The 27,617-nt window shown below is 36.9% G+C and overlaps 7 protein-coding genes and 1 pseudogene across 12 annotated transcripts; 3 read left to right on the top strand and 5 right to left on the bottom strand.

The window, feature by feature from the left end:
* The first annotated feature begins 97 nt into the window (after positions 1–97).
* On the top strand, positions 98–4,393 carry LOC105972447 (uncharacterized). 2 transcript variants are annotated; one of them, XM_088816664.1, is made up of 6 exons: positions 98–235; positions 380–770; positions 2,967–3,017; positions 3,112–3,174; positions 3,271–3,339; positions 3,738–4,393. In XM_088816664.1, exons 2-6 carry the CDS (start codon positions 408–410, stop codon positions 3,927–3,929), a joined length of 738 nt encoding a protein of 245 aa, XP_088672790.1. In that variant the 5' UTR covers positions 98–235; positions 380–407; the 3' UTR covers positions 3,930–4,393. The 2 variants fall into 2 exon arrangements, with proteins under 2 accessions (XP_088672790.1, XP_012852862.2); XM_012997408.2 differs by lacking the exon at positions 98–235 and having other exon boundaries at positions 260–770.
* An 870-nt stretch (positions 4,394–5,263) lies between these two features.
* Positions 5,264–9,865, bottom strand: WIN1 (HOPW1-1-interacting 1). The gene is made up of 4 exons (XM_088816663.1): positions 9,680–9,865; positions 8,503–9,138; positions 7,064–7,498; positions 5,264–5,933 (listed from the first exon to the last, which is right to left on the bottom strand). Exons 2-4 carry the CDS (start codon positions 8,914–8,916, stop codon positions 5,406–5,408), a joined length of 1,377 nt encoding a protein of 458 aa, XP_088672789.1. The 5' UTR covers positions 8,917–9,138; positions 9,680–9,865; the 3' UTR covers positions 5,264–5,405.
* Positions 9,866–10,971: 1,106 nt separating this feature from the next.
* LOC105972448 (BRAP2 RING ZnF UBP domain-containing protein 2) lies at positions 10,972–16,005 on the bottom strand. 3 transcript variants are annotated; one of them, XM_088816661.1, is made up of 12 exons: positions 15,671–16,005; positions 14,917–15,032; positions 14,734–14,842; positions 14,521–14,635; positions 13,741–13,838; positions 13,136–13,242; positions 12,779–13,013; positions 12,629–12,682; positions 12,302–12,451; positions 12,079–12,143; positions 11,708–11,762; positions 10,972–11,614 (listed from the first exon to the last, which is right to left on the bottom strand). In XM_088816661.1, the coding sequence occupies exons 1-12, from the start codon at positions 15,887–15,889 to the stop codon at positions 11,510–11,512; spliced, it is 1,428 nt and encodes a 475-aa protein (XP_088672787.1). In that variant the 5' UTR covers positions 15,890–16,005; the 3' UTR covers positions 10,972–11,509. The 3 variants fall into 3 exon arrangements, with proteins under 3 accessions (XP_088672787.1, XP_088672786.1, XP_088672788.1); XM_088816660.1 differs by having other exon boundaries at positions 10,972–11,449; XM_088816662.1 differs by having other exon boundaries at positions 10,972–11,449; positions 14,734–14,837; positions 15,671–15,984.
* An 865-nt stretch (positions 16,006–16,870) lies between these two features.
* Positions 16,871–19,700, bottom strand: LOC105972420 (uncharacterized). Of its 2 annotated transcripts, none has more exons than XM_012997375.2 (2): positions 18,789–19,700; positions 16,871–18,569 (listed from the first exon to the last, which is right to left on the bottom strand). In XM_012997375.2, exon 1 carries the CDS (start codon positions 19,457–19,459, stop codon positions 18,791–18,793), a length of 669 nt encoding a protein of 222 aa, XP_012852829.2. In that variant the 5' UTR covers positions 19,460–19,700; the 3' UTR covers positions 16,871–18,569; positions 18,789–18,790. The 2 variants fall into 2 exon arrangements, with proteins under 2 accessions (XP_012852829.2, XP_088672785.1); XM_088816659.1 differs by having other exon boundaries at positions 16,871–18,620; positions 18,789–19,609.
* LOC105972232 (transmembrane protein, putative (DUF247)) lies at positions 17,005–18,593 on the top strand. Its single transcript, XM_012997168.2, has one exon. The coding sequence runs from the start codon at positions 17,005–17,007 to the stop codon at positions 18,571–18,573; it is 1,569 nt and encodes a 522-aa protein (XP_012852622.2). The 3' UTR covers positions 18,574–18,593.
* Positions 19,701–21,133: 1,433 nt separating the features above from the next.
* Positions 21,134–23,205, bottom strand: LOC105972422 (Transmembrane amino acid transporter family protein). Its single transcript, XM_012997377.2, has one exon. It carries the CDS (start codon positions 22,902–22,904, stop codon positions 21,477–21,479), a length of 1,428 nt encoding a protein of 475 aa, XP_012852831.1. The 5' UTR covers positions 22,905–23,205; the 3' UTR covers positions 21,134–21,476.
* Positions 23,206–24,392: 1,187 nt separating this feature from the next.
* LOC105972264 (uncharacterized) lies at positions 24,393–26,282 on the top strand. Its single transcript, XM_012997201.2, has 3 exons — positions 24,393–24,657; positions 25,565–25,623; positions 25,719–26,282. Exons 1-3 carry the CDS (start codon positions 24,571–24,573, stop codon positions 26,080–26,082), a joined length of 510 nt encoding a protein of 169 aa, XP_012852655.2. The 5' UTR covers positions 24,393–24,570; the 3' UTR covers positions 26,083–26,282.
* A 417-nt stretch (positions 26,283–26,699) lies between these two features.
* On the bottom strand, positions 26,700–27,476 carry LOC105972255 (triphosphate tunnel metalloenzyme 3 pseudogene; annotated as a pseudogene). Its single transcript, XR_016030770.1, has one exon. The product of XR_016030770.1 is annotated as a triphosphate tunnel metalloenzyme 3 pseudogene (transcript).
* Positions 27,477–27,617: the final 141 nt, after the last annotated feature.

The raw sequence follows: 27,617 nt of genomic DNA, 5'->3' as shown, positions 1-27,617 counted from the left end.
TAAGAAATAAAAAAAATAGAAAACACAAAAAAAGAAAAATAAAATAAAATGACTCCAAATTCATACGCCACGCCCCAAAACACACACACACACACACACACACACACACACAAAAGGAGTTATCAATTATAAGCATCTTCACCACACACACAAATACACGTACACACACACAAATATGTGTGTGTGTATATATATAAGGACACTCATGTCATACTTCTGGTCGTCACCTATATAGGTATAATTATTTTATTTATTTATTATTGATAAATTTCACAGCAATATATATATATATATATAACTCGCCCTCAGATTTTCTTCGTCACCACCGTTTCATATTTTCCACTCTCTCTCTCTCCTCTCTCTCTCTCTCTAAAAGCAGACCCAAATAGAAACAAAATCGAGCAGGCATGAGTGGCGCCGAGGAGGAGTGGGTGAGCGCCGCCATCACAGATGACACTATGGTGGCGGAGTTCCTCGTGCGGCTCCACGGGGCGGCGCCGCCAAAGCCGGCGCCGAAGCCGGCGGCCTTGCCGCGGCTGGAGTGGAGCGTGCGCCAGCGAAGGTCGAGAGTACCCGTGGCAGCAGTCAACAACAACCACCCGAAGAAGCACCACGAACAGAGGGCCAGCCCCACCACGCCGCTTTCATGGAGCGGCGCCACCTCCCCCAGCGGCGGCTCTGCCGGATCTGGCGGCGCCGCCGCCGTAGACGGACGCGAAGACTCGAGCGGACCACCCGCCCGGAATCTCTCCGCCACCGCAAGATCTAAGGTCTGTACACTGTACACAACAAACACTATGTATTCACACACGCGCACGCGCACGTGTTCCTTATTCTCAATTTTCCGGCGGACGGCGGTGTATTTTCGTAACTGTATCATCAATCCTAGGAGAGCGTGTCTTTTCACATTATCCCCTTTATTTTTTTTTCTTCCTCTCATCACTGGAGCCTCGTGTCAGTTGTCATTCGATTGTGAATTGACCGTAATACCCCTGACAAATCTGGATATTTACACTGCCACGCTTGTGGAAGAAGTCAAGGGCATTTTGTTGGCTTCTTCTCCTTTCCGGGTCAGCTGTCACCGTTTTTTCAGTTTCCACAACCGGACAAGAATACCCCTCCCCCTCCTTCCGTATCAAACCCGGGTCAATACAATTTAGTCATTAACCGGATCTGGTTCCAATTTTTCCATTCGTCGTCACCACTTTTTCGAAGGGTATTTTCGTCAATTCACGGTCGAGAAAACTTATCCCCGAGATTGAGAAAAGTCCCATGTTTTTATATCTTCTAGAGTCCACAAGTATTGTGTGAAAAAAAAGGTCAAAGCTTTCTTTCTCCCCAAGTGTCGCGCTCCTCTAACTAAATTACGCAATTTATTTAAACTAATTAATCACATTCAACTAATTACGAATTAATATAAGTAGATTGGATTAATCCACGTCAGCGAGGGTATTTTGGTCATTACATGTAGGGGTGGTGGTGGAACTGGTGTAGAAGCGGTGGCGTGTTTTCGTGGCAAAATAGGTCTGCTGCGTTCTTTTTGTTTGGTGGGGAGCGTTGTTTAGTGGTTGTGCACTTTATTTTTCTACTAATTTTTTTAATATATATATATATATATAAAATATTTAGATAAGGGGAAAAATCGTGTGCGGTCGTGGGCATTTACTGCTACCGTGCGACCTCACTATACATATCTAGTTTTATTATCCAGAGTTTTGGTTGTCTTTATTACCCAACCATTTCATGCCACCTGTAGTCAGACAAAGCGAACATATCGAGGCACCGCAAAACTTAACACCTAAATGCGCCACATGTTTTTAATTTTTTTTCCAAATTATTATCAGCTACATTAATATCTTCATCTTTTTATCTAATTATTTTCTTAAGTTATTGAAGGCAATGTAACATTTTCATTCTTCTATGGTGAGCTATTTTTTTTTTCTTTATTTGATTTATATATTATTTGATAAATTACGGCCACTCCAGAGGTAAGGTCAAATTACGAAAAACCCCTCAACTTTAAAAAATCTTTTACAATCCGTAGAATGTTTTCTAGTTTGTACTCGTTTTGTGCAAAATCGTAGCTTCTGACGCACAATCTGATATTTACAACTTGTTTCAAAATATGGAGCTCGAATGGGGTTAATTAGATGCAAACTGGAGAATATTCCACATAATGTAGAATGTTCCATGTGACATCATAAGGGTAGACGTGTAAAAAGATTCACAGTTGGGAGATGGTTGTAATTAGTTTTTTTTGTAATTTGACCTCACCTTAGGGGGTGACTGTAATATACCCTATATCTTTTTATTTATTTATTTTTTTTCTTTTTGTGGGTCCAAGAAAGTGGATATTATTGTTGAAATCGAATGTGCAATGTATTTAACATGATGGTGTGTGTATGCCAAAATAAAAAAATTTACTTAGTATGGAAAGGTGTGGTTTGGTGGAAAAATATGTATGGTGTGGATTTAGCTTTGTGGTTGGAGGTGGAATATGGGGACCATATTTTTATTTATTTATTTCTTTAATTTTTCTGTCACCAAATCAAGTTGTTGTAAACTTATAATGTAATGACAAATCAATGTCTTACTATACTCATGACTTATTGGGGGGGGGTTCCTTCAACTACACCCTTCCATTTTTGTTGTCCATTTAACTTCTTTTGGCTTGTTTCAAATGAATCGATTCAATGGCTCGTAAATGAAGCGAAGTAGTGTCGATTATAGGGTGGCCTCAAAATCTTATTATCCGTTTGCACTATTATTTAGTCGTCTTGATTATTTCTTAGCTAGCTCGTTGAAAATAGTTAGAGATGCCAAATACTTCGTTTTCCTACCTTAGCAACCACCCTTCTCACTTAGGAATTCTCGACTATTTTTTTGTAAGTATTTATATTGTCTTGATTCTTGTTTGTATGTATAAGGTTGATGGGTTATTAACAACTAGTATCTTTCTATTTCAGGTTAACGGGTATAGCGAAAAAACGGGATTAAAGAGGTCAAGAAAGAAGAAGGTACTTAATATATTATATTTCTTTCGCTTTTATCCAAAACAATGATACTTTCGTGACTCTAATTAATTTAAGGTTCGTTTTTTGTTTTTTTCAGACTTTAGCAGAACTCAAAGACGAAGAAAACTCGTTGATAAAGGAAAGAAGAGAGTTGAAAAGGGTATTTCTACTCTTCTCTTCTACGAATATGTGATAGATGATTTGAAATAATCTTTTGCTGAAATTACGGCATTGCCATCGACTTTTTACTTATCAGGAAATAGTTGCCTTACGAGTGAATTTGGAGAAACAGAGGGCTACAAACAAGAACTTGAAGAGAATGAAGGTGCAATTTTACTCCTAATTACCTTTTATTATATATATATGGCAAACTACTTAGAAATCGAAATATTTATGCTCTAATAATTTAATTCTAGTTGGAAAAGGCTTCATGCATCTAAGATTTCGATTTATCGTTCACGCATAAGATTTTTAGACCATTTATTATTTATTTTTTTCGTTATCAAGATTAGCCATAAAGACACCTAAATCGTGTCAATGTTGACAAAATGTCGAACCGATTCATCCATCCATGGAATCTTGATGTTTCGTTTTTCATTCCCGCACAAAAACACACACATCCATGTGGGTATGTGTGTGAATGATCGGTGGATCTTTATCTCTTTATCTCGTGTACACTTGATTTTTGCTTATACAGAAAATAATTTTGAATCTTCTCTACAGATTGAGCTGCAACCCGGTTTGGATAGGGAAAAAATCCCCGATCAACTTCAGCAGAAGATAACCGACAATGATATTATTACAAAAAAGTCCTCGACATCAAACAACGATGTCGCGGACCCCACGTGTGATCCTAAGTTTGTGCTTCCTGATTTAAATATCGCGTTCGAGGAGGAATCTCTTCTCTCCCGCTAAACAAAGCCAGAGACAAATATATATATAACAATATATAGAACAAAACGACAAGTATAGTACTATATAAGGGGGCTAACCTCGGTTTAGGACAAACTGTACGGTTAACTATATGATAGGGTTTAATTACAAATTGCAGCTTAACACATTTCCAAGTGGTCTTGTAGTAGTGAAGGTAACTAGTTAGCATGGTTAGGTTAGAGATCCTAACTCAGCTTATATATGCAGCCACATTACTATTTTTTTTTCTTTTTTTTTTTTAAATTTTTTATTTTACTATAAATGTTTTGTTCTTCAGTATTCTTTTTGTTCCTCTTTGGGGATAATTTAGAGACGAGATGTAAGCCATCTTATGTAAGAATATGTAATTTGGATGATGCATTGATTACTCTCTTCTAATTAATGGAGAGATAATTGGATGGAGGGTATTTTAGTCTTATTGTATATTTCTTTCTAAGATCCATACATATATATTTAGTATTTTTCTTAACACTGTTCGTTGAGGTTTTAAGTTTTAACTGATTTTTTTTCTGTTTAAGTGTCGTTTAAGATAGATGCAAACTAACTAAGAACACTGTCAAATGGTCTTAATTTGTGGGAAAATGTCCTTATTTTGACCAAATTAACCCTGTGTGGATTTTCATCTTCTTCATTAATAGATCATTAATGTTGGGTAAACTTGAATAAAAAAAAATTAATTGTACCTTGGAACTCTAAAGTGACACTTAGGTGGTGTTTGCAAATGCTTTTTGAAAGTGATTATGCGGTTTTTTTTTGCTCATAATCTGTTTTCAGGTGTTTGCAAAATCAACTTTTGTTTTTGCTTCTCTTAAAATAATCTGTTTTAAGCTATTTTTTTTAAAGCTCGCTTAACTCTGTTTTTTCTATTTAAGTTCATTTTCTGGAATATTTGCAAACACCCCCAACTTTTGAAAATAAACACTTAAAACTAACTTAAATCACAATCACTAACTTCTGCTTTTAAATAATCATTTGCAAACACCACCTTAATATGAGAAGAAATTACGAGGCTAAAGTGACATTTAAAAAGAAACGGAAGGAGTACATAGCTTGAGGAGATAATAGGGCATCAGAATTACAAACATAGTACAACATTTTTCGCCTAATCGTATGAAAATTGTAGTTGTCATATTTTTTGAAGTTTATACCGAATAGATTTTTACCATTCATATACTCACAAATACACGCACATCCACATTGATGTGTATAGAATAACAATAAAAATTCACCCAGTAATACCTTCACTAGGTGTAGCATAAAAATAACCACATAACACAAACAAATACCACACTAGAAACGGATGCTTCTTATACATATAAACAAGCAAAACACTTCATTAGTTCTATCCGAAAATAAAATCCAAACACACATAATTTTAGCCAATTAAAAGGCCAAATATTTAGAAAGTGAATAAAAATTCAAACCTCCACAAAAATATATTAGCATAATAGAAACTAACTAACCATCAAGAACCGGAAAACAACCGGCCAAGATCTCAACCGCTCGCTCCACCTCCTCCTTGGATATAATCAACGGTGGAACAATCCTAACCACGTTCCCTTTCCCCGCGGTCAAAATAAGAAGCCCCGCTTTTTGGCACGCATCGACTAGAGGCGATGCCGACACATCGAGCTCCACACCAATGATGAGACCGAATCCTCGTATTTCCTTTACGTGGGAATTTCCCCCCAATTTTTCGACTAATAAATCTTTGAAATAACTACCCTTTTCGAACACTCCGGCCAAGAAAGTAGGGTTCGCGATTTTATCAAGCACGGCAATTGCGGCGGTGCAGACGAGTGGGTTTCCGGCGAAAGTGCTGCCGTGGTCGCCGAAGTTGATGGAGGCGGCGACTTTTTCGGTGACTAGTACGGCTCCGATGGGGAGACCTCCGGCGAGAGGCTTGGCCACCGTCATTATATCGGGGTATACTCCGTATGCTTCGTGGGCCCATAGGTAGCCGGTTCGGCCCAACCCACATTGTACCTTGGGGTATTACAAAATAGCTCGTTAAGTGATAACTACTATTCGAATTATTAAATAAATTAATGGGGAAATAGAAAAGAAGCAACACCAAATTATGACGGCTACATGCGTTTTCATGCTAATGAACAGCTTTCATTAGGAGAGTTGGTACCTGAACTCGGTTATTAGAGACAAAAGGTTTAAATATGTTGGAGCTCCCCTATTTTCGATTTTTGTTACAAGATTTGAGTTTAACAAAAAAATTCCACACTAGTGTGACAACTTTTTTATCGCTGCAAAATTTTATACAATAGAAACAAAGAGTTTATTAATCCTCACAAAAACAAAAAAAAAAAAAAAACAAAGAGTTTATTATATTCAGCACCCTGTGTTAAATCGAATCCGTATTATAGATATTAGCGAAAACCCCCCTATGGTGCATTTTTTACAACAGAACCCCCCTATGGTGCATCTCCAGCACAATAAAATATGTTATACCGAATCCTTGTTATAGATATTAGCGAAACCTGTCTACGGTGCATTTTTTACAACACAAAACCCCCTAAAGGATGCGTTTTTAGGGGGTAGTTTGCTAATAAAATTGAATCATAGAGGGGATTTTGCTAATATTTATAACACGCGGAGTTTTTTAAAAAATTAGAGTAAAACATAGGGGAGTTGAATGCAGTTTACAAGCAGAAACAAATATTATTGTATTGTGCTGGAGATGTCCCTAAAATTAAGCATGGTGGAGAAAATAATTAAATCTAAAATATCGACATTTGCTCAAATTGTCCAATAAAAAACTATGGTATACAAAAAGGCATGATAGGGGCATTAATGGCAATTTTCACGCAGAAACGAGAATTTATCATAAGAATATTTCAACACGAAGTCATGCCAAACATTTTCTATGTCCCCTAATACACTCATTTGAAATTAATTAATCCCAATTGTAACACAGAATTATTCTATTATATGCCAAACAATACAATTATATCGTATCCGAGCACCGAGCAGTGACATAAGATACGCATGACGATATTAAACATACCTAGATCGTAAGTCAAATAACATCCACCGCTTAACCGCATATATTATATAAAAACATTAAAATTAAGACAAAAAAAATTTGCAAATTGAATGATTACCTCATCGAATACAAGAAGGCAGCCAATGTCATCACATGCAGTACGCAGTGCCTGCAGAAACTCCTTGGTTGCATTATATACACCGCCTTCCCCTTGAATCGGCTCAACAAAAACCGCAGCGATTTTTCCACTACGAATAAACTCCACAGCCGCTTCAGTATTGCCGTATTCCAAGAAAGTGACGCCTGGCATTACGGGCTCGAACGGTGACCTGTAATTCTCTTTGCTCGTTAGCGCGAGAGCACCCATTGTTCTACCATGAAAGCAATTCTTGAATGCAACGAACCCCACGGGAGGATCTTTCTCATCGGGGTGTGAGAATCTTTGGAACTTTCTAGAAAACTTGATTGCAGCTTCGTTTGCCTCGGTTCCGGAGTTGCAGAAGAACACACGATCGGCGAAAGAGCCGGATACTAGACGTTTGGCTAGCTCAACCTGCAGAAGCGGAAAAAATAAAAAGAATAAAAAAGATTACCAAGTTTAATAATGAAAATTTATCGGCACAAACACAGAAGTCAATTATACAATGAAAAGGTCAACTACAACTTGAAAATGCAATAATAATACAATATCAATAACCATGTAACAAGCTTCAAAGAACACTCAAGCCTCGTTTGGTTGCCGAAATAAGATTAGCCAAGATAAAATATAAAAATCTAATGAAACACAATTACATTATTGGATCTTCGACGATCCAATTAAAAGATATAACTTGAAAGTAAGCTAAGGCATGATAACATAATATTTGCGGGTCGACCCGGCAAGTTACTGATACTGAGGATACCAAACATCAAATAAAGTCCGATTATTTAGTTAATCATGGCTAATCTACCCAACCAAACGAGACGTTAATCTTGTAACATTTCTGGAGCTAGGAATTTAGTGTCAAAAGATCGACGGTAACGTAGTGACAAACATTTTAAGGTGGGAATTTCATCAAGTACAGATCATAGCGACGACGTTTTCTTATTTTATTCGTTCAAAGTCAACAGTTTATTTAAAATTATCCTCCCCGAAGCCAGAAACATTACTTTAACATAAAAGGCGAGACCAAGACGCGGTCACACTCAGTTTTCGGCAAATTTAGCCTCTTCGGTCAGAAAAATACTCGTTCACATGTGTTAGTTTAGTAATATAAGAACCAATCACCATTCATCAATCAGCAGACGCGGCGTTTATCTGTCGAAAATATCCCTATAAATCTGAGCCCCAAAACACAACGCAATACGCATAACACATTCGTAAGCCATCATTATAAACTACTACGATTAAAAATAGAAGAAGTCATATTCGATAATAACCAATACATTCACTAATATTTCTTCTTGAAGAACAAAATACAAAAAATCAAAGGAATACACACTTCATCCAATCTTTTTTTTTTCCAGTGATGAATACAAGATCAGAACCCAATTCATCAGCAGGGAAGAAATTTTCACCTGTGGAACAGAGTAGAAAATGTTGCTGACATGCGTGAGCACATCAGCTTGCTGTGTGACGGCGCGCACCCAATCGGGGTCCCCATGGCCGAGGGCATTCACCGCAATACCAGAGGTTAGGTCTAGATACTCTCGCCCCTCGATATCGTACAAATTACACCCTTTGCCACTCGACAGCACCACCGGCGTCCTCGCGTAAGAGCCCACTATGTATTTCTTGTCGTCGGCAATTATTTCCGAGCTCCTCCTCTCGTGAATCGACGGGTTTTGCTTGGAAACCGGTGCGCGCACCTCCACGTTGAGGCACGCCACCGGCGCCGCCGAGACGGGGTAAATGGTGGATTTGAGAGCGAGGGAGCGGTGGAAGGCAGGCGAGAGTGGATTGCTGAAAGAAATTAGCGCCGACAAACTCATTTTTTGTTCGGTGTAAAATTGAAGGGTTTCAGTTATCTGACTGAGTACTGGATTTAAGGAGAAGGCGGCGAAACGGTGGCGCCGCCGAGTGAGTGGAGAAAGGCTTCGAACGGGGTTTCACTCGCAAAACTTTTGGGTAACCAGGTAAAAAAAAAAAGGGAAATTACGTATATACGGGGGTTGCAATTATTAATTACAGTGCCCTAACTTGGATAAGAGCAACTCCAATGGAGGCATTAAATAAGGTATCAAACTAAAAAACTACCAATTTGATGCTTGAAAATTAAAAAATCTTCCTCCCAAAACTTTTGGGTAACCAGGTAAAAAAAAAAAGGGAAATTACGTATATACGGGGGTTGCAATTATTAATTACAGTGTCCTAACTTGGATAAGAGCAACTCCAATGGAGGCATTAAATAAGGTATCAAACTAAAAAACTACCAATTTGATGCTTGAAAATTAAAAAATCCTCCTCCAATGGAGGCATTAAATGGAGAATTATTTTGATACTCAACCACCCCGAGGTGCAAAAATAATCCCTGGAAAATAAGGTATCAAAAATATAACCACCCAATTAACCTATCACTATTTGACATGTGGCATTTAAAAATATAATTATTCATGTATTTAAAATTTGATAATCTATTTGATACTTGTGGTTGGAGCGAATTTTTTTTCAAGAAGTATCAAAGTATTATATCAAGTATCAAATGAATATTTAATGCTCCATTTTGATATCTCCCCATTGGAGTTGCTCTAATACTTTTAACATCAAATCATTTTTGGCACTTATTTCATGTCTTCATGTCCAAATTGAGTCTTATTTTATCAAAGGTTCAATATTTGTTGAAAATATATTTTTTTTAAATCAAACGAGTTCGTATTTGAGAAAGATAAAAATAGAGTAGTGATCCCATTTTATTCGGAGGAGTTTTCGATAGTATGGGATAGTGACGAGGGACACTATGTTGACATAAATATGAAGTTGAGCATTTTCATACTCGGGAAGTAACAAAATTGCTAAAGAGTTGGAGAAATATGCAGGAGATAACGATCGTATGGATGGAGTTTTTTAGGTCGTACACACTATTTGTTTGTAATTATCTTTTATTCTCAAATCCTAACAAGATATGCTCGGAATTTATGTTTCAGTACCTGGATCTAATTTGTAAAATATGGAATCGTATGCATGGGGCATGGATTCCTCTGGAAGAAATGAGGGGGCGTCGTATTTTAACGGATGCAACATTGGGTAGTACGTGATTTCCGATGAAGAGCATCAAGTTCAGCTAGAATTTGATAAAATCACAAAGATGACAAAAGAGAGGATACAACACCGGTAAACTCAATAATATTTGTATGTGTGATATGTACTATCTAATAGCTGAATATATCCAATTAAAATACTGTAGTCATACTATATTATTTGTTGAACATATATGTGTTGTATTAGAAGGGTTTTTGGAAGTTTGTTAATATTTTTTATAACACCCTGCATTTTCATAAGCATGATACATACATGTGTGTGTGCCATGTAAGTGTATGGATGTGCGCAACCTTAAGCCGAAACTCTATTAAATCTTATTATTCGACTCATCTTTCTTCTTCGTTTTCGATCTCCTCTCAAATGATAAGAACATTGGTCTGTACTACTGGGATAGGAACAATAATAAGATGATTTTATGTGTTTAAATGTTTTATATGCTTAAGAATTTAATTTCATAATTTAGAATAAGAAGATATAGATCTTAATGAACATTAGTTAAACTTTCAGATTTGTATCTCGGATATCTGTGCATTTTACATCGATGATTAATTTTCTGAAAAAAATTATGCAATTTTAATATATGCTAGGTCTGTCTGTTATCTCTAATTCAATTATATTATTGAACAGGTCCATCAAATAGTCTTCCAATTAGCCAAATTCAAATTAGTGCATCTTTCTACAATTGTGGGCAGATCCAAATAGTTACTAGACTAATAAAACATGCATTCAATAAGGTCCAATTATTTAATTAATTTTACCAACCAAATGATGCCCAAGTGTAATACGTATTATGTGTAAACAATTCATACAAAACTAATCAAACTGACTTATTTCTGTCACATATTACATTAGACACATTAATGTGAGTGTGTAAATGAATGGTAAATCTTTTTACCCAATGTTTACTCTCAGTAAGTAAGAAATTTGATCATAGTTTACTACATAAAGCAAACAGTATTTCCTTTCACATATTTACCATTAATAAGAATCAATACAACACCCCTCACTCTCTGTTTACCTCAGATCCTCCATTCATCAATGTTTCGGTTCGAGCAGCTTGCGCACAGAAGTAAGGAAAGCCAACGGGAAATTACTAGTTTACCCCTTGTTTTTTCTTCGGCCTGACATCTTAGTGGCCTTTCTGCTACCGTTGTCAGAAGATGGCTCCACAATTACGGGTTCGTTAGTACCCTTCGTCGGCTCGTTTGAAGTCGTTGGATGTTGCTCTGCGTTGTCGGTTTCAAGGCATGCCATCATAACTCTTAACTGCATGGAATTAATCGATAAAGGCAGAGATTCATCTCTGATCTGGGAAACTTTCTATGGTTAAAAGTCTTTGGGTTGCTTTTCGATAGGAAGATTTGAGAAAATGTTTTCAAATCTATAATAGTAAATCCATACTCTCTCAAATCCTTCCCATCCAAATGCACCCTTAAACAATTTTGGAGATTAATTCCGGAGTGAAAAAAGAAAAAGGGGGGGGGGGGGGGGGGGGGGGATAAAACAATGAATAAAGTATCTAACCTTCTCCTCCAATTCGTCAATCATTCCGTCCTTTAGTTTCAAAAGTTTCGTCTCCCTAACATGGACAAAATGTTCAGACCCATATAATGTGCTCTGGGAAACAAAACAAATGTATTTCTATGGTATAGATGAATATTAACAATCCTGCTGGAAAAGAGTAGTCGACGTAAGGATGGATATCTAATCTAAGTTTCGACAATAGTGTCGAAATTATGAATTCTAAGAAAGATCTCGTTGAGTGGACTGCAAATCTATCTACATGACAGCTGAACCAAGGTTTTTCTTCCTTCTAGTCTTTGATTAGGTGTCAGTAGTGTTAATTGTCTTTAATTAGGTTTTTCCAGCAAATGTAGGAGAAACACTGTTCTTACCTTTCTTCGGTTTTCACTATCTTCTGTTCCCAAATCCCTTGGTTCCTCAAAAGATTGTCATCAATCTACATCAGAAAAAGAAACAGATTTAACGAGCTTAGCGACCCAAATGAACAACTCAGCACTAATATGATCTAAATCCTTTAATTTGGAAAATTTATCCCGAATTCGAACTTGTCTAATAACCCAATATGAAAAGATAGATGAGCCCGAATTTACTAACATCGTCATTAAATCTCCTTTCTTCAACGCATTTGTCTAGCTTAGCCTGCAATTTCAGCAGTTTCGGATTTTGATTCAGAGCTTTCTCAACGGCTAAACAACATTCTCTTGCTGTGTCTTCTTCAACTTCTTGCAGTAAAGATTCAAAATACTGTGACCAAAGTAGAGAGGAATTGTCCAGTAAGCAAATATAATGTCATCTACAATATATAGCACTAGAATACGTCTAAATAAAATGAAGGCGTTAAAGAGATCTACTTCTAGTGATAATCTGAGAAACATACCACCTCCAAAATATTTTAGTAAATCAATTATCAGATGAACTTACAATTTTCTGGCTTTCAAGTTGTGAAGTAAGAAGTTCATTGTACTCATTCACTATCTGCATCAGAAATACCAAAGTTATGCAGGAATTACACAAATAGTTGAGAATGGTGCATAAAGTCACAAACAAAGACTTTAAAAAGATTAAAGTTACATATTCAACTTCATTGTCCAAAAGAGTGCCACTGTATCCAGTACAATCACTGCAACCATCATTATTATGCAAGCAATGGTGTTTCGACTCAACCAACTTTCCATCAGTTTTAGATTGGATCAGTCGATGAACATAGTTGTCACCAGCATAGTCCCACACTCTTTGAGTTTCCAGTTCAAGGGAATAGCAGTGTTCTGTTTCTTTCCAGTGGCTTATGGCGTGCCCGTTCTTGTAACTATACCGAATTCCACAGTGAAAAGCCTTATAAAACGTTAAAACTTTCTGACAGGTCACGGCACAATATTTACATGGAATATATCAGGATATAGTCTACTTAGAGGGAAACAGATTATATACCTCCCACAGCCAACAGAGCCGCATATGACACACATCCAAAGATTTTCCGAAGTTTGACAAACATAACATATTGATTTCTCAGGTTGTTGCTGGCAATATCGGCATACCTAAACAAGTTGCAAATATCAGACTGGGTCCGTTATTTGAAGGCATTTTACAACTCAAAAGCAAAATCACATTACAGGAACCTAGTCAGATATACACAGCAGATAGAAGGCGATTAGCGCTATACAAAATAGTTCAGAGTGCGCTAAAATTCCCAAAACGCATGGCTTCAACACATTAAGATTACTATATGATTACTCCAGGGTTATTTAAAAAAAAACACATTCAATTATTTTTAAAAACTCCAGCTAGGACATTTTGACCCCACTTAAGTATGGGATAGGACGTCGTTTAAGTGACTTGGTAGACAAACACCAAAAATCTCATCATATACATCCATCAGTTGCCTCTCAACCTTCACATAAAAACAAGGGATGCCCAAAAGGAGTAGTCAACTATAAAATCAAATAACGGGAAATTTGAAGATCTCCATTTCTACAAATGCTTAGGCATGTTATCCTAAATGATAACAACATTAATGCTGATGAAATAGAACTCACCGGGCAAGAAGAGTCTGTCCATCTAGAAATACAAGAGCAGTGAAAGGAGTGATTGCAGATTGTAGTAAGAATTCCACCCGTATCTTGGTCTAACCTCTCTGCAAGTAGAATTAATAAGAAAATTGTAAAACAAAGTCAGTTGATTGGTAAAACTAATTAGCATTCATGCGTTATAAAAAGAAAAATGAAAACAGACACAACTATGTATAAAAAGATAGATGAAAACAGACACAACAAGAGCAGTTCACTCCAAAGACACAATAGAACATGATAACCTCAAAAACGCATCAGTCTAATTGATATCTTCGAGGACTATAATCTCTGACGGACAACATAACAAAGACTACGAGTCCAATACTGAAAACCTCAATTACCTACACTGGCTGAGTGGTTAGCCCTTCAACTTTCTGTACCTATGCACATGGAGCCTAGTTCCATTATACATTGTTTAAGTTTACGATAAAGAAAAAAATCTTCTTATACTACCATAAAAACTCGTTTAACCAATATTTAGATCCTTGGACTCTAGAGACTGGTCAAAATATCCACACTCTCGCAAAGCAATGACCTTTAGATTACAGAAGCCATGAATTTATTCCCTATTGAAAATTAATCAAGGACAGAGAAATATATATTGTCGAGGACTCGAGATCTAATATCCAATTCACATAGTAAGAGGTTGCATGTAAACTTCAAAATATACGCAATTTACCAAGACGTGCTAACATCTATTCCAGAAGTAAAGTCTCCTTTTCCTTAATGGAAGTTCAAGGACAGTACCGAGACAGACTGGACAAGAGGGCTGCTCTACAGAGCTTGCAGTGGAAGGCTGTGAGTGCTCAATGGATCCAGTATACTGTATATCTATAGTGAAAAACATGCGGCAGGTCTCCTCCTGCATTCAAAGAGAGAAACAATTAGGAACAAGGGACACGCTTTACTGAAGGTCTTAAAGTTCCAGTCTTTCAGGCTATGATAGGAAGGAGAAAATACCTCAAGAGAAGAAAAGCGCTTTCCACAGAAATGCTTGTAAAATGAATCTGCTGAATTTTGATCATCCAGCCTGATCAAAACAATGTATCGATCCTCCATTCCCTCTGTCCTGAATTGCAAAAATAAGAAGATCATGACGAGGTAGTGAAACAGAAAACTATCTGGCCTAATTCATGAACCAACCTGACAACTCGCATTTCCAACATGTGCTGAATGAATGAGCCACAGAACTGACAAAAGTCTGCATACGTCATGTGATTGGGGACCCCAAGTACACAAATCAGAGGCTTTCTATCAACCTAAAAGGCATTAAATTTAAGTAAGAAACTACACAAAAAGTAAGGCATATCAAATACTATCATGCACAAGATCACTATCCAATGAACAACACGAAAAAAAAATTATTTCCAGTTGAGATCTTGTCGAATTACTAAGCAACTCTTTTAAGCATTTACCCAAGTTTTTATTGAAATTGACGAACTATCCTTGTATAGTCAGTTTTATTCCGACAAATGATTACATACAAGGCTCAAAACATATGTTACAACAGAGAACAGAGCACTCGGTTGATTCAAGAGAAAAAAAAACTCTATACTCGGGGAGATAATTATAAACCGCTTTACCCCTTGGTTGCTAATAACAAATTATTTTCAGCTGCAACAGAATTATGATACTAATTTAGCAGTAATGATTACATTAGCAGTAATATTATTGATCAAACTCTAGAGAGCAACTATTCAAAGCATAAATCCATTAAAAAAAAAAAAAAACAGAATATTTTCGAAACTTCAAATCCCCGTAAGGAGTAAACTCAATTGCAACAGTTCAGAAATCAGAGGATCAGATAAAATAACAATTAGGTTGAGCGAAGTCTATATTATAAACTAATCATGATGATTGGCTGGAAATTAAACGAGTTTGGTCAATTTCGATTTACTGGAAGCTGAGAAGACGATGAAGCCATGTCGTCGCGGTAGAAATGCATTACGCCTCTGATCTCTTCAATTCTAGGGTTTCCGGAAGAGAAATGCAAAGCCTGTGCAGTTACGGAGGTGGATGGATCTCCGATTGAACTCAAAACAACCGGCGACCGGAACAAAACCTCCGGAAAAGCTCCGGCAGCCGCGCTCGAACTAGTTGAAGTCTCTTCCAACATCTTTCAGTTTTTTTTTTTTTTTTTGTCTGTGTGTGTGTGTTTCCGCCAGAAAATGGGTTGAACAAAATCGATTTTTCGTATATATAGGTTGCCGTGCTCGAAAGACGAATTGGGAAAACGAAAAATTATAGATACAATTCGGTTTCTAATTTTAGCTTATGTTTCACATCGGCCCCTTTACTTTTCGTAAATGATATTTCAGGACATATGTATCAAGTGTTTTGCACTTAAGACCAAAACTTATGTTTTATTTTACTCCCTAAATTATATAGACTTGACAGGAGTTGATAATCTATGGTATGTATCCCTGATTTTATTTTTATTCAAAAATTAAAATCATGTTACAGAAACTTAATCACATCCAATTATAATTGAATTATATTTTCAACTACGTACCATGTAAACTTCAATTTCTTGATGTATCCGTATTATGGATACGTTTGTGTTCGATATTCGAGGACATCTGCTAGACATTTTATGGGTTATTTTGTAATTTTTTTAAAGTTAGAAGCATGTTTGAATAGCAAATTTTTAAATATTTTTTGTTGGTTCCGTAATTATTATATGATTAATGATTAATTGCAACTTAATAGTTACTATAATATTTATTTTGAACATACTTGTATGCAAATATATAAAAAGATTTTATATGTAAATAAAAATTTATGCATGTTAATATAATATATTTATAATATATATCCGTATACTTTTAATATTTACACATTTCCCCCAATTTTTCGCATCCCTTTTTTCTGGATATGACGTTTTCCTGTGTATGTACGTACATTTTCAATCTAATGTTTTGCTTAATCAAATTTCAAAAAAAATTTACAATTACAATTGCATTTTTTACTAATAAAAATGCAAAAAATGTAAAAGATAAAAATATATATCCAATTATTATAAAAAAAAAAACTATAATTTGATCTAGTAATAATGATAATCAAAATTTAAAAAGGATAAATAGATGCTCGAAACGTATTTATAAGTAACATAAAACAAGACATTAATTATTAATTTAATTATACTCCAAAATTTAAACATTAATTTCATCCATTTTTCAAATTAATAAATCTACGTTGAATTAACAAACGAAACCCCGCCATTAATGAAACATGTCTTCTTCACATCTCTGTCAAAACCCAAACTTCGACGAACAACGGTGGATCATCCACATTCGCCGAGCCCTGGACGACGACGGCGACGGCGACGAAGATCTCGATCAAGAATCCGGCAATCCCGTTTCAATTTTCAATGTGCCCAAAACCCTAACCCTCGCCTGCCCGGAATCCTACACCCCGCAGCAAGTATCGCTCGGCCCGTACCACCATTGGCGCCCCGATCTCTACGAAATGGAGAAATTCAAAATCTCCGCCGCGAGGAGATCGCAGAGGCAGCTCGCCGGCAGCCGTAAATTCCACGATTTCGTCGACCGTTTGTCGAAATTCGAGATAAAGTTTCGATCTTGCTACCACAAGTACCTGAATTTCAACGGCGAAACCCTCGCGTGGATGATGGCGGTGGACTCGTGTTTTTTGATTGAGTTTCTTCAGGTTTTATCCGCCGCCGGAGAGGGGCGGAAATCGGGCGGAGATTCCGTTATTAGGGATATGGTGATGCTCGAAAATCAGATACCATTGTTTACCTTAAGAAAAATGGTGGAGTTCCAATTGGGATCAGTTGACAGAGCAGATGATTTGCTTTACACAATGCTGATGGGGTTTTGTAACGAGGTTTCGCCTTTTAAGATATATCGAGAATCGATGCCTAATAATGTTTCTCGAGTTTTGAAATGTGCTCATTTGCTCGATTTCTTGTACCGTTCGATTGTCCCAAAATCGGAGGTATTGACCGAAATAGCAGTGGATGAAGAGAAGGAAGGCGTAAGCGAATGTGAAAAGATTAGTTTTCGAAAGATTATGAGTTCGATCAAAAGATTGGTGATCTCGAAACCCGTTAAATTCCTTCTGATGATTTCATGGAAAATCGTATCGGTTCTTCCTGGTATGATTGTGGTAAAACAGATCGAATACTTGTGTTTTTCTCGAGAAAGAGAAGAAACTAACACGGAAAACGAAAACTCGAACAAACATCCACTAATGGAGGAAATCGCAATCCCTTCCGTAACCGATCTCTCAATGGCAGGAGTGAGATTTTCGGTTACGAACGAAGGCATTTTCGGAATAAGTTTCGACAGAAAAACGGCTACCTTCAATCTCCCAAGCGTTAGATTAGACGTGAACACAGAAGTGGTCATGAGAAACCTCGTGGCCTACGAGGCCTGCAACCACGAATCAGGGCCGTTGATTTTCGCGCGGTACACCGAATTGATGAACGGGATTATCGACACCGAAGAAGACGCAAAATTGATGAGGGAACAGGGCATCGTTTTGAACCATTTGAAGAGCGATGAGGACGTGGCTAACTTGTGGAACGGCATGAGCAAGTCTATTAGATTGACGAAAGTGCCCTTCTTGGACGAAGTCATCGAGGGTGTGAACAGTTACTACGAGGGGCGATGGAGGGTTAGAATCGGAAAGCTGTTGAAACGACACGTTTTCGGTTCGTGGCAGTCTATGACATTCTTGGCTGCTATTTTGCTGCTGTCTTTTATGAGCTTGCAGACGTTTTGCTCGCTGTTTAGCTGCGGTCGTCTCGTTTTTCATCGTAGAACGATGAACTGAATATATCATTAATTAATTAATCGAGTATTAAATTGACACGAACGCACCTGATTTTATAGTTTAATCGAGTATCAAAACTCTCCTCTTCTTCTATATTAGTTTCGCTAGAGTAAAAAATCAACCAAATGTGCATAAAACAAAAAACAGATGTTGTTCATGTGAAATAAGAAGATTAATATACAAATATATATATATAATTATATATAAACTCTTACAATCATGTGGGCTTCAAATTCTGAAACATCGAATCCCACTTGATGATTTCTTCGGTACTACTCGAAAAGCTGCTGTTCCACGCATTATTAGCCAGCCCCTCCGATCCGGCCCATCTCGAGCTCGGGCTCGAATCCGGGCTTTGTGGGTCCCCCCCATTTGTCAGCATCAAGATTCCACTATCACCATCCACAACAAACCTAGGACTACGATCATTTCTCGACACCGGCAATTCCCGTTGTTTATTATTATTATTCGCCTTAACGGCCACCCTCTTGTTCCTCTGCAGCATAGCCACCTTCCACCTCAAACTATGGCATCTCATCGGCGGGACCACAGAGAGAGCCGGATTACTACTCTCCCGACGGCGCGCCGTTAGCAACGCGTGGATGCGGCCCGAGACGTAATTCTTGGTTCGCTTCATCGCGAAGACGAACCACAAAACGGGGTCCGCGATTTTCCTTCCGCGGTTGATCTTTTTCGTTGATGATGATGCTAGCTTGAGAATCTCGAGACGGTGCTTAGCCGTCGAGATTCCCATGCTCTGGAGAAACTCGTGGCTCAAGTAGGGTATGTCGTCTTCGACGAGCTCGTTGTTGGCGAATGTGAGGGCGTATTCGTAAATTAGTGGCGGTTCGAGGCCGGTTTGAGATAGCCATGTAAACCACTCCATTTTCTTGGTTCTTCTTTATAAACTAGAAATTGTATGTTTGTAAGAGAAGAAAGAAGATGAAATGTTAGTTCTATTTTTTTTTTAATTCTTTTTTTTTTTAGTTCATAAAGACTTAATTGGACCAGCTATATATTATTGGTTGGTAGTTGGAAAATTGAGAGTGACAAAAGACTAAAAAAAGTGTGGTCTTGCCCTAATTAAGGACATGGTCCTTTTGATAAAACAGGGGCAGGTGTCACTCACACTTTAAATAATATAAATAAATAATAATAAATTTAATTTGACAAAAAATGGATTTAATTGCACACACTAAATCACATGATCAACCTACCTACCTACACTGTATATTCAGAAGCGTGTATGTGTGTGTGTTTGTGTGTATATGAATGAATGCACTAATATCGACTGTGTCGAATTATTGTATTTTATGCTTAATATTAAGGAAATTCTATTTATTTATTTATTCCGGTTTTAAATTTGAGGATATGATTGGAATTTATCTAATTCAATGCATATATATTCCACAATAAATCATTGGGTCATCTCATTTATGATTTTTTTAGGGTAAACAATACTCACAATCCCCACTAATTTAATAGGTGATTCAATGCGTACCTAAGGTTCAAGAAGAAGAAAACAAATTCGGAGATTATTTAATTAAAGTTATATATCTATATATTATATATATATATATATATATATATATATATATATATATACTTATTTTGTTAAAAAAAAGAATTAATATTCATAGAAAATATTGGGAGCGATGCTCTAAAACTCCGGTAAACATTTGACCCAATTTTTTTATTTTTCATTCATAAATCCAGGCGCCGTACCGTATAATTTTGTACGTAACTAGTTTGTTTTCCTAACAAATGTAACGAGTAAAAGACAATATATTTATTTGACAAGGATATTATAAATTATAGGGCAAATTACGGCCACCCCACGAGTTATGGTCAAATTACGAAAGCTTCCTTCTGTTTGGGTAATTACAGGCCGTCTTTTAACTATGTATTACATTACCAAAAAACCCCTCTAGATGTAAATTTAGGAACCGAAATTTCGGTACGCCAACATTTAATACCGTTTACTGAACTGAATATACGATTTGATTAAGTAAATAACCGAATTACATAAATTTTATGTAAAAATATTTAAAATGAGAGGGGTGGCTGTAATTACCCAAACAAGAGGGGGTTTTTTCGTAATTTGGCCATATGAAGTTGTGAAGTGAATGTCACAGGACAAATAGTACTAAAGGAATCAGACTTGCCTTCAATACAGCTCAAGAAATGGCAGTAAGAAGTTAAGGCATCAGAAAGTACTAAAGATCCTAAATCCTATTTGCCTTCAACTGAAACTGAAAACATAATAAGAAAAATCAATGGTTAACATATAAAGAATATAGAAAGATCTTCGCCTAGGAGCGAGTGCGAGAGCCGATTCTTCTCGATGAATATAAATGCCCCTTATGTACTTGGAAAAACGCCTCTTTGTTTCGTTTAATCTCGATCAAGATTCTTGACTTTAGATGTAGGATATCGCCACATTTTCATTTAATTTTTGTTTGTTTTATATTTTTGTTATATTCCGAAGATCAGTCAAATTGCAAACTGAGTTGGATACTGTTATATAACAAACTTGGAATCGACTTAAACCGATCATCGCTTTGTAATCACGAAGCACGAACAAAACAGATCTTTAAATCATCAGAGTCAAATTGTACAGAAGAATCGTCACTATAAGGTAAGGTACCGAACCGGGAAATAAGAAAGCAAAATTTTTATAGTTTTCGAAAAGGGGCAAAAAAGGAAATAGAAAAAATTTAAAGAATGATACAAAGTCTCAATTTCTAAGATACTACTAACATTTATTTATTCAGGAACAAACTTACATGTGATTTCTGCGGGTCACATGTTTGCTCTCATAGATCATAGGCTCATCGAATCGTAACTTCTTCGATATTTACCAAATTACCCTTTTTTCCGAAACAAAAACCCGAAGAACAGGGTCATTCAGATTGGCTTTTCAGGCTGTAAATATTGCCTCCGACTCCAGCAACACTAACTATGATCGCCAAAGTCAACATCAGCCAAGAAAGAAACCTCTCCACACAGCTCAAACCGTTTCTCTCTTTGCTCAACCGCAACGCAATTAGCGACGGAAATGTGAAACCCAACGAGACAGCTGTCGTCGCCCCCGTAAACTTAAACGCCGTCCAAATATTCGGTATCATAGTCGAGCCGAGATATATAAGCCCCAAAAGCACCAAAGTCAACACCAAGCACCTCTTCCTACTCTCCGACAAGGGATTCAACCCTTCGAAGACCAAACTGTCCACCGTTTGTCTCAACGAAAAATGAATCACGGGGAAAACAAGAACCAAATGAAGAACGTAACCGATTCGAACAATGTAGTTCAAAGCCGAACTAAACCTAATTCCAAGATCCTTATCAAAATTAGTTAGCACATCGGATTCGGTATCTTTTCCAAAGAGAAGATACCCCGCCACTGCAGTTGATGCGTACACCAATACGCATATAAGGGTTGTTATCCTACCCACTCGGTACATTTTACGAGGGGTGGGCCCCTCGAGCTCGTTGTATATAGGTTGAACGTTGAAGTGGCACACATAAGCGTTCGACATTATAGGAATGACCACAAGCAAATCGAGAATGGCTTTCTTGGATCCGAAATCCGGGGACATCCTCGGTGGCTCAATTTTTCCCTCGACTAGTTTTATAAGAGCTACGATAACCACGACAATTACGAACACTACTGCCAGCGCCACGGAGGCTGCTGACGTCATGCTCAACGAGTCGATCTTATCCAAAGTGCAGAGCGGTGCGAGAAAAAGAACAAGAACTACTAAAATTACAATCTTTCTATGATCCCAAAACCCGTGCCCTAACCACTGATCGAAAACCCCAATGTGACGAAGCGAACCCGATAAAACGTCTCCGATTATGATCAAATACACAACCAACACACCGGCATTGTTAACGATTATGCAAATTTCTGACAACGTCTTGGCTGTTCTGCCCAATGCAGCCTCGACAACTTCGCCGTACGAGGTTGCCTTACACTGGACCGAAAATCGGACTAATAATTCGACACTAATTTCGGATAAAACCCCCATTAAAAAAATCAAGATTAGACCTAAAACCAGACCCAAAACTTTCATTGTGGCGGGGAGAGCCATGATGCCAGCCCCAATAATGGAGGTGGTGAGATTGAAAACAGCGCTAGAAATACCCGACCCGGGTTTTCTTTCTTCACCAAAAATAAGGGGCAAATCGTCGAAATCGGCGTCGAAATCATCTGCATTGGGTGGGTTCGAATACCCGTTTTCGTGATCGGGCGAAATCAATCTCAGAGATGAAGTTTTGGATTGAAAGCTGCCGTCTTTCACCTCTAATTTGGCGTAATTGCTATCCATTTGCGTTTATCACTATATACATACACGCTCGATAAAAAAAAAATTGTGTGTATGTATGTATGTGTATGTATAGGCGATAAATATAGATGTCGACGGAGTAGCAGGGAAGAAAGAGATTGACTTACAGATAGAATTGATGGGAAATCGGATTTGGGGTTTCTGAAAATTTTAGGGAGAGATGGATTCTGATTGGGAAATTAGTAATTAGATCTGAGTACCAATGATCGAAAGACCTATCAGAAAGAGCAGACAGAATTGGGGGTTCTTGGGTTCTGTTCTCCTACTTTTCTTTTTCTTTTCTTTTTTTTAATTGGAGAATTGAATAATATGGCTCTTTTTTCCCATTTTAACCTTTTTTTGGTTATAGCTTTTTTTTGCCTTTCTTTTTTTTTTAAACAAGGGAATCCGCGTCGAACTATATAGGTAGGGGTAGAATTGGAACGATATTTTTCATTGTGAATTTCGAAATTTCGAGTTCTGATTTTTTTTCGAAATAATTTGGATTGAATTGGAATATATATGAGATTCCAATTTCCGGTCCGATTTTAAGTTCCGAAAATTACAAAAAAAAAAATCAAAACAAAAAATAAATCCGAATATTACGCTTAAAAATACTAATATTATTGTGTATTTCAAAATTTAGGTGACCAAAAAATAAATTTTCGAATCCCGCCGATTCCGATCTGAAATTTCCCGATTTTGGAATAGGTTTTTTGCATTCCAATTTTTTCCAGTTTTTTTCTTAAATGGAATTGGAACTAGTTCTTCACTTTCGGAAAAATCAGATTTTTTTTCTGAAAGGGTTTATTCCAATCTGATTTGTCCAATTTAAACTCCTACATATGGTTGTATTGGGTAAATCTACACTCTCGTGTAATAACTTGCACATCATACGAGAGACACAAATCACACTAGTCTACTTTAATCTAGAATTTGATAGGATAATATCATATAAGTTTATGATGATTTAATTTATAATTGTACTTCTCCTAAAAAAATTACAATTGGACAAGGAGATGTTCAAGATTAAGATTAGGATATAGAAGTTCATATTTTTTTATATATAATAATTATTAGTGGATTCAAACAATTTATTCCACTAACCAATATCAAATAAAATTCAATACTTGTATTTAATTATAAATTTGACACAAGTTATAAATACAAGCCTAAACTAAATGAAGTCGAACGCACGCCGTCAAATGATTCAAGTTCGAACTTCTCAACTTGTCGTCTACCGTTTATATTCAATGCGGTTTACATCTCACCGCGCTTTGCGAGCTATTACACAAGAGTCGAGATTCGATATTTTATCCAAAGGGCATTTAGAGAAAAAATTAGATGCATCAATAATAATGATTTACTAAATAGAACCCTAGATTTTGTAATTATATTATTACCTATTTTGCATGAACTATTTCCTTTTTATATTCTTTGACCGGAAAAAAAATATAATTGTACAAAATAGCCCCAAATCAAATGCCTAAAATACCAAAACCCTAGAATTCTTTTATGTGTTGTTCCCTCCCTTACCAACACTCCCCAAAAGACCCTCTGCCTTCTCTCTCCCAATCTCTCTCTCTCTCTCTCCCCTTCGTCCTCCCCTTAATATTTTCTTTATCTCTCTCCCCATAAATTTGCAACTTTTTTTTTTGGGAAAAGATTAATGGAGGTGGAGAAGCTTTGCTCTGTTGTTACTGTACAGAACATGATTTGCTGTTCTCAGAAATCTCTTCTTTTGCTTCTTTTGGTGGTACATTCTGCAACCCTTTATTGTACTTTTGTTTTTTTTTTGTTTTTTTTATTAATGGGATGTAGATTTTGTGCCATGTTCTTGTTTTTTGGATTGCTTTTGCCATTATCTTGAATTTATTTTTTTAGCATCTATTGGCTTTAAGGATTGGATTTGTGTTTTCGAAGGTTTTGTTTTGCTCTTAAGTTTGTTATTGTTCGGGCTCGGTTAATTGGTTTGTCTCGAAGCTAAGGTTGTGTGTGCAAACATGCTGGGACAGTTAATTGTTGTATGAATGGTTTTAGCCTAGTTCTTTTTTATGTTAAATTGTGGTTTATTTTACTAAATTGTCGTTTATGGATCCCGATTTAGTTGTTTTACGTTCGTGGCAACTTATAAGTGATTTTTATTTTTTTATTATTAATAAGGTGTCGAATCGATGATGAGTAATAATTTTACTTTGTGGAGTGTTAACCTACGAGTAGTTATTGAAAAAATGAGTTGTAATAACTCAATCCTTCTTAAATTTACGATCTTGTTGGATTCTGGTCGATTATAATTACACGAGAAACAAATAAAAAATGAATCTTTTAGCCAAAATGAATGTTTTAAACAAGAATCTCATAGATTCTTGGTTCCCAATTGGCACGAGAAACCAATAAAAAATGAATCTTTTAGCCAATTGGCACGAGAAGGATTTTTTTCCCTTAAACATTACTATAAACGTTCTTTTCCGATTTTCACCAAATGGCATTTAGCATACCTTAAAACAAGTTGCAAGCATTAATTTTGATGTCATATCGACCTTATGCAACTTACTATTCTCCTAGTTCCTAACTTTTACGTTAAGTTGTTAAATAACTTACTTTTGCACACGTGTTCGTCGAGAATAGATGAAAATGACATTATTTGATTGGATTCTTTTCAGTGTGGGACTGTGCTTAGTGATATCAATGTATTTCCATCTCCGTTAGAGACCGACAAGAGGTATTTCGTTTTTCTATCACCCTTTTCGTTTTTTTCACGCCGTATCGTAAGGGTAAGAGCACTAATTACTGTAGAATATCTACTCCAATCTACAGATTCCCATTTGGCGATCTTAAGAAAGCTACACAGTCTGCTGACGAAAACAAAGATGCTGGTGAAAGTGACGATGACGACGATGATGATGATGACAAGGATGATGATGTTGATGACGTTGATAATGATGATGACAATGGTGCTGAAGGAGGAGATTCTGATGACGAGGTTCATGCTAATGGTGATGTCGGAGGTATTAGTGATGGTGATACTGATGACGATGACGATGATGATGATGACGAGGATGATGACGACGACGAGGATGACGACGATGATGATGATGATGACGACGAGGATGATGATGAAGACGATGATGGTGACAGTGATGACGAAGAAGATCAACGACCGATGAAGAAGAAGAAGTGAAGTTCATTTAAGTTTGTTTCTGTCAAAGAAATTTCGAAATTTTATTTTTATTTTAATTTTTTTTCATAAAGAACGAATTTTTTTAATGGTTATGGACCACAATTAAGTAATTGTTGATTCTATTATCTTAACATTATATAATTAGATTTTTTTTTTGTTATTATCTTTACCTTGCTCTTAGTCCTAAATTGTTTAAGAAGTAGTAATTTATATGTTTCAATTTCATTTAACAAATGCAGGGTAATTGTTGATTAGTGATTGGTATATTTATTAAAATAGCTTGTTGTCATAAATTCACACCCCCGTTAGATTTGAATAACCCGTTTTCGCATCCGTTTTGGGTGTGCATCCGTTTTGGGTGTTTACGCTTACGAGGTTCTGATTTTCAATCCAATTTTAATTTGCCAAAATTCCATAAAAGAAAATCGAAAATTAAAGTTGTGATGTCAATGTTTTTTGTTCCAACTTCCGATTTTTTCTTGAATTCTTTCGAAACTAAATTAGAATTAGTTTTCGTTTTTCAACTCCGAAAAATGGAATTTTGAACAATCGGATCCATCCGATTTCTAACTATCAACAATTCAACGTAACCTGATTAAAAAAAAAATTCAATCTTCTTCATGAAACTGATAGCAAATTGCATTTAAAAAAAAAAATTATTAAAAAAATTATCCATGAACACAAGGGATAAACATAATCAAATAGTTACACACTCAATCAGGCAGCTTCCCAGCCCTAAAAATGGCGAATTTAGAAACCTCCGAGTACCGATACTCAATCCCGCTGCTCTGCAGAAGCCCCTCGATCAAAATCTTCGCCTTCTCCGGCTCCGAATTCTCGCATTCGATCTCGTAACACGTGCCGAAACTGTAATGCGTCTCGTCCAGCTCCAATTTCAGCCCGTTCCACTCGTAAACCCCTCTCACGTTTCGAAACCCACCCAAGCAAATCAAACCCTTGCTGCCCAAATTGAATTCCTCCTTCACCCTTCTGATGATGCCGGAGGATTCCGCGAGGAGGAGGAGGCGCCAGGGATCGGCGGCGCACTGGCGGGCGACGGCGGGGTCGATTGGCTCCTCCTGCTCTTCGATTCGGCTGATTCCGTCGGAGAATTGGGGCTTCGATTTGAGGGAGAGGACGCAGCGGGATTCTAGGTCGTAGAAGCGGAGGCGGAGGGCGGCGAGGCTGGAGGCGAGCTCGGCGTTGGGGCCGTCGAAGAAGAGATTCTCTTGGAAGTGGGTGCGGCGGTGGTAAGGGGAGAGGATGCCGGAGAGGCGCTCGTGGGCAGCGGAGGATGGGAGGCGGAGCTTTACTTCTACTTCCATGTGTGGATTTTGGGTCGATTAAAAAACGGTTGCAGTTGAAATAACGGGTGGCTATTTTCAATAGTGAATAATCATTATTTTTTTTATTTTTTTTTATTGTTTATTGTTTTTTGAATATTTTTTTTTTTATATAAGTATTTCAGTTTAAACGGCCTACGTGTAGTTTGCGAGCTATTATATAAATTAATAATTATACATTTTTTCTAAAAA

Source organism: Erythranthe guttata, chromosome 4 (assembly GCF_056151865.1).
Source record: "Erythranthe guttata isolate IM_541 chromosome 4, IM_541, whole genome shotgun sequence".
In the NCBI taxonomy this organism is placed as follows: Eukaryota; Viridiplantae; Streptophyta; class Magnoliopsida; order Lamiales; family Phrymaceae; genus Erythranthe; species Erythranthe guttata.
The sequence above is the reverse complement of the archived record's forward strand: the minus strand, read 5'-3'. Positions and strand labels throughout refer to the sequence as shown.

Coding starts and splice junctions, on each gene's coding strand:
- LOC105972264 (XM_012997201.2), top strand. CDS start 24,571: ATGGAGGTGGAGAAGCTTTGCTCTGTTGTTACTGTACAGAACATGATT. Junction 24,658..25,564: donor TTCTTTTGCTTCTTTTGGTG/GTACATTCTGCA, acceptor GATTCTTTTCAG/TGTGGGACTGTGCTTAGTGA. Junction 25,624..25,718: donor CCGTTAGAGACCGACAAGAG/GTATTTCGTTTT, acceptor TCCAATCTACAG/ATTCCCATTTGGCGATCTTA.
- LOC105972447 (XM_088816664.1), top strand. CDS start 408: ATGAGTGGCGCCGAGGAGGAGTGGGTGAGCGCCGCCATCACAGATGAC. Junction 771..2,966: donor CCGCCACCGCAAGATCTAAG/GTCTGTACACTG, acceptor TTTCTATTTCAG/GTTAACGGGTATAGCGAAAA. Junction 3,340..3,737: donor AGAACTTGAAGAGAATGAAG/GTGCAATTTTAC, acceptor TCTTCTCTACAG/ATTGAGCTGCAACCCGGTTT.
- LOC105972448 (XM_088816660.1), bottom strand. CDS start 15,889: ATGTTGGAAGAGACTTCAACTAGTTCGAGCGCGGCTGCCGGAGCTTTT. Junction 13,839..14,520: donor CTCTTGTCCAGTCTGTCTCG/GTACTGTCCTTG, acceptor TTCTACTTGCAG/AGAGGTTAGACCAAGATACG. Junction 11,763..12,078: donor ATAGTGAAAACCGAAGAAAG/GTAAGAACAGTG, acceptor TGTCCATGTTAG/GGAGACGAAACTTTTGAAAC.
- LOC105972420 (XM_012997375.2), bottom strand. CDS start 19,459: ATGGAGTGGTTTACATGGCTATCTCAAACCGGCCTCGAACCGCCACTA.
- LOC105972422 (XM_012997377.2), bottom strand. CDS start 22,904: ATGGATAGCAATTACGCCAAATTAGAGGTGAAAGACGGCAGCTTTCAA.
- WIN1 (XM_088816663.1), bottom strand. CDS start 8,916: ATGAGTTTGTCGGCGCTAATTTCTTTCAGCAATCCACTCTCGCCTGCC. Junction 7,499..8,502: donor TTTTCTACTCTGTTCCACAG/GTGAAAATTTCT, acceptor CCGCTTCTGCAG/GTTGAGCTAGCCAAACGTCT. Junction 5,934..7,063: donor GCCTTCTTGTATTCGATGAG/GTAATCATTCAA, acceptor TAATACCCCAAG/GTACAATGTGGGTTGGGCCG.
- LOC105972232 (XM_012997168.2), top strand. CDS start 17,005: ATGTCTTCTTCACATCTCTGTCAAAACCCAAACTTCGACGAACAACGG.